At 53.9% G+C, this 4,353-nt stretch overlaps 1 protein-coding gene across 1 annotated transcript; it reads left to right on the forward strand.

Annotated features, from left to right (window-relative positions):
- Positions 1 to 331: 331 nt before the first annotated feature.
- On the forward strand, positions 332 to 3,920 carry LOC124663520 (histone deacetylase clr6-like). The gene is made up of 2 exons (XM_047201213.1): positions 332 to 1,748; positions 3,394 to 3,920. Exons 1-2 carry the CDS (start codon positions 332 to 334, stop codon positions 3,918 to 3,920), a joined length of 1,944 nt encoding a protein of 647 aa, XP_047057169.1.
- Positions 3,921 to 4,353: the final 433 nt, after the last annotated feature.

Genomic DNA, 4,353 nt, shown 5'->3' on the forward strand with positions numbered 1-4,353 from the left:
TTTAGATTATTTCCAACAGTAGCAAAATCTCAGGCAAGTTGAAATTAGCAAATTCGTGTTTGTTACGACGCGTACTGAATTTGCTCTGTCCGAGTCGAACACAGTCGTCGAACCTTACCAGAGATCTGATGTTGGCACCTGGATGAAGAGGTCTCCAATCCCTATCCGAGTCTAACTTGAACACGAACTGAACGTAGCGAATCTGCTTCTTTTTATACTACCCGTCTGTGTAAGTTCATCCTATTCCAAATTTCCAATATACTACAAGCATTCCCTCACGCCAAGGGATCGATCAATTATCCGGCCGCGGCGGCGAGGGGAGGCGATGGAGATGGAGATGGAAGGGAACTCGCTGCCGTCGCCGGCGTGCCCAGACGGCAGGAAGCGGCGCGTGTGCTACTACTACGACCCTGGCATCGCCAACGTGGACTACGGTGAGCAGCACGTGATGGTTCCCCGCCGCGTTGCCATGACGCACGGCCTCGTCACCAACTACCGCCTCCTCCGCGACATGGAACTCCTCCGCACCAGACCCGCCACCGAGGACGAGCTCGCAGGCATCCTCACCGACGACTACCTCCGCCTCCTCCGCAACCTCACCCCGGGCACCTACCGAGCCGACACGGCGCGGCGGCACCACATCGGCGCCCTCGCCGGCGACGAGCGCAACGATAACCCGGTCATCGACGGCCTCTGGGACTACTGCGCGCGCTACGCCGGCGGGTCGCTGGCCGCGGCGCGCGCGCTCGGGAGCGGCAGTTCCGACATCGCCATCAACTGGTCCGGCGGGATGCACCACGCCTGCAGCGGCGAGGCCAGCGGCTTCTGCTACGTCAACGACATCGCGCTCGCCATCATGGAGCTCCTGGCCACCTTCCCCCGCGTGCTGTACGTGGACATCGACGTGCACCACGGCGACGGCGTCGAGAAGTACTTCGCGGCCGACGGCAGGGTCATGACGGTCTCCTTCCACCAGTACGGCCGCGGCGGCAAGGGGAGCGACACGTTCTTCTTCCCGGGGACCGGGAGCGCCGAGGACGTCGGCGAGGGCGCGGGGAAGTACCGCACGCTGAACGTGCCAATGAAGGCCGGCATGGACGACGCCGGGTACAAGGAGCTGTTCGTGCCCATAATGAGGGAGGTCATGGGGGTGTTCCGGCCAGACGCCATCGTGCTGCAGTGCGGCGCCGACTCGCTCTCCGGCGACCGGCTCGGGGAATTCAACCTTTCCGTCAGGGGCCACGCGGAGTGCGTCAGTTACCTCCGGAGTTTCAACGTGCCGCTGCTGCTCCTCGGCGGAGGCGGTTACACCATCAACCACGTCGCGTCGTGCTGGTGCTACGAGACCGCGGTCGCCGTTGGCAAAGAGAATGAGATCCCCGACGACATACCCCACCATGGCTACGAGCACTACTACAAGGACCAGGGATACAAGCTCCACTACGGGGTGAGCAAGGTGGGGAGAAACGCCAGCACGAAGGAGTACATGGACAACATAAGGAATGAAGCTCTCAAGAACGTGCAGAACCTTCATGAGCTCTTGAAGCGCGGCGTTGCTCGGAGCGTGCAGTTCAAGGACGTCGACGACCGGGAACTCTACAAGAAGAAGCAGCGTCCAAAAAAGAGAAGCAACAGAGATGAAGAGGACCCCATGGACAGGCTGCACCGGCTGTGCGGCGAGGCGGACGTCCGCAACTTCTTCGCCAGGTTGGGAGACGAAAATATACGAGGAACAGATTCTTCGCCAGGTCGGGAGACGAAAATATACGAGGAACGGCGTAGGGCGTCCTCCGCTGCTGTCCATAGGTGTATCCATTGATTTGTACTCAGCATTGTTGCTGCCTAATGAATGTCGTTCTGCTGCTTTTGTGAAACTGCGAGGGTTCCAATGAATTACAACAAGGGTTAATTATTTCTCAGTCAATTAAAAACTAACTTCATTCTTATTTAGATGATATTATCGAATCTTAATTGCAATTCATGTTGCAACTAATAACTAGCATGAATCACGATGCAAATCTAATGGTATAGAACTTAACCAAGCATGAAGTTAGTTCTCAGCTAGCTAAGAACAAGCAAATCCTTACAATAGTGTTGTTTCTGTCTTTCACCATTTGCCTACGCAACTTTTACCTGCTTTCATGGTTATTATCTTGCCATGATGGTATAATTTTTTTTAGCACAACACGATTAAGGAGCAGTGAGCAGGGATGTTTTACAACAAAAAAAATGCATGCCCCGTGTGAACTGACACACATCGAGTCAAAGAAGAGGCCTACTTTAGTGGACGGTCCCAAACCAAACTCATAAAACTCAGAGAGGTACTAACAAATCTCAACCACCATGCCCTTCATAGCGAAAAGGTATTTGCAAACCTCAACCGTCTTTGTGTTTTAATCACTGGTGGGTTTCAGAGGAGTCAGCCCACTGAAGCAAAACCCCGGAAAGAATTACCATAACTAAACTAGAAATAATACATTTTCACATATTACAGTTCCAAAGTTGAGAGCGGTGTTTTGCCATGGGAGCATGTGCTCTTTTTATTTTGAACTGCATCTTAGACACATTTTGAAATGTTAAAAAATTTAAAACAAAAAATTCACACGTATATCTTCATAGCTACGAGTCTAGAAATTTGTTTCATGAAAAATAGACTTGTGGTGTGGCACATGTAAAAAGAACAAAATTCGGTGCTAAAAGTAAGACTTTTGACAAGATAAATTTTCTCTTTTTGACATAAAAAATGTCGGTTTTTCGCGAAACTTGGATACCTAACCATATTACAGTTCCAAAGTTAACCAAGAAATAATATCATTTCACATATTAAAACCATGAAACAAAACAGTAGGTAGACAAACCAGTTGCCATCCAAAAAGAAATATGCTTTCACATACTCCGTATCTTAATTCTTAAGACCCGAGACTACCACCACCAAATGACATTTAGCGCCAACCACTTGTTTCCCATGAACCGGAGGGTAAATTTCGAAGCAAATTGACCAGTTTCTGATGAAGTGTCGAGCGCGCAGTTAGAGAATGATGCGCATTTGTGCAGCGATTGGGCGGAACACAAAATACTGCATTTGCTTATGGTCCAGCAGGGTGCTTCGGAGCAAGATTTTCAGTATCGAGATGCTAGGCAGTATCCCTTTTCCGTCAGCGGTATCGTATCCTACTATTGTCATAGTATCATGATACTATGAGATTTTTATTTTTCAAAATATAAACATTCAAGAGGCAGGTCGTTCGAGGCTGCCCCAAACCCAGCGGGACCAAGACTCGCGGAGCACAGTGAAGGCGGTGGAGCAGCTTGGTCAGGAGGCAGGCGTTTTGAACTGACAAAGAGCGGACGCCAAGCCCACCTTCCTCTTTTGAGCGGCACACCCATTCCCAGGCCACCAAGCATTTTGCGCCGGAGACACGGTCGGTGGAAGCCCAGAGGAAGGCGCGACGCAGCTTGTCGAGGGTCGTGATAACTCCGGGTGGCAGCTCCAGCACGCCCATGGAGAAGGTGGGGAGTGCGTCAAGCACGGCATTGATCAAGATGATGCGGCCTCCCGGGGACAGGAGGAACGCCCGCCAGCCCGAGAGATATTTATCCACCTTGGCAATGAGCGGCGTGAAAGCCGCGAGCCGGAGTTTCTCGGCGGAGAGAGGCAGGCCGAGGTACATCTGAGGGAAGCCCTCCACGCGGCATTGGAGGACTCCCTGGATCTCGCTCAGCAGCAGCGGATCCACGCTGCTCGCTCCACGTCGCTCTCGGGCACCCACCGGGCGACTTTGCTCCGCCTGCTACCTCTCTACCGCGCTGTCTCTCGCGTGCGGATCGGGGACGGCAAGTGGACTTCCTTCTGGCACGATCACTCGCTGCCTCGAGGCACCCTGGCGTCCGCCATGCCGGAGCTGTTCTCCCACTGTTAGTCTCCTTCCACGTCGGTGCGCCACGTCCTGGATGTTGGCCTCGACTCGACGCTGCTGGCACGTCTCTCGGCGATGGCCGCCAGTCAGAGGGCGACGCTCCTTCCCCACCTGTCGCGCTTGGTGCTCACTGACAGCGTCGATGCGCGCTCCCTTCCGCTCTGCGCTCGTGGTGAGCGCCTGAGCACTTCCTCGCTCTACAGGCTCTGCACCGACGGCGGCGTTCGCGACGGACACCACCCCTTCGTCTGGTGCAACTCCGCCCCGGCGCGTGTCCGATTCTTTGCCTGGCTACTGGTTCGGGGACGGATTCAGTGCCGCTCCAATCTACTACGCAAAGGCATCCTCGACGAGCTCAACTACCGCTGCCCCATCTGCGATGACCCTCTGGAAACCCCCGACCACATCATGTTTGGGTGCGAGTTCGCTCGCTGTT

Source organism: Lolium rigidum, chromosome 6, assembly GCF_022539505.1.
Source record: "Lolium rigidum isolate FL_2022 chromosome 6, APGP_CSIRO_Lrig_0.1, whole genome shotgun sequence".
Lineage (NCBI taxonomy): Eukaryota > Viridiplantae > Streptophyta > Magnoliopsida > Poales > Poaceae > Lolium > Lolium rigidum.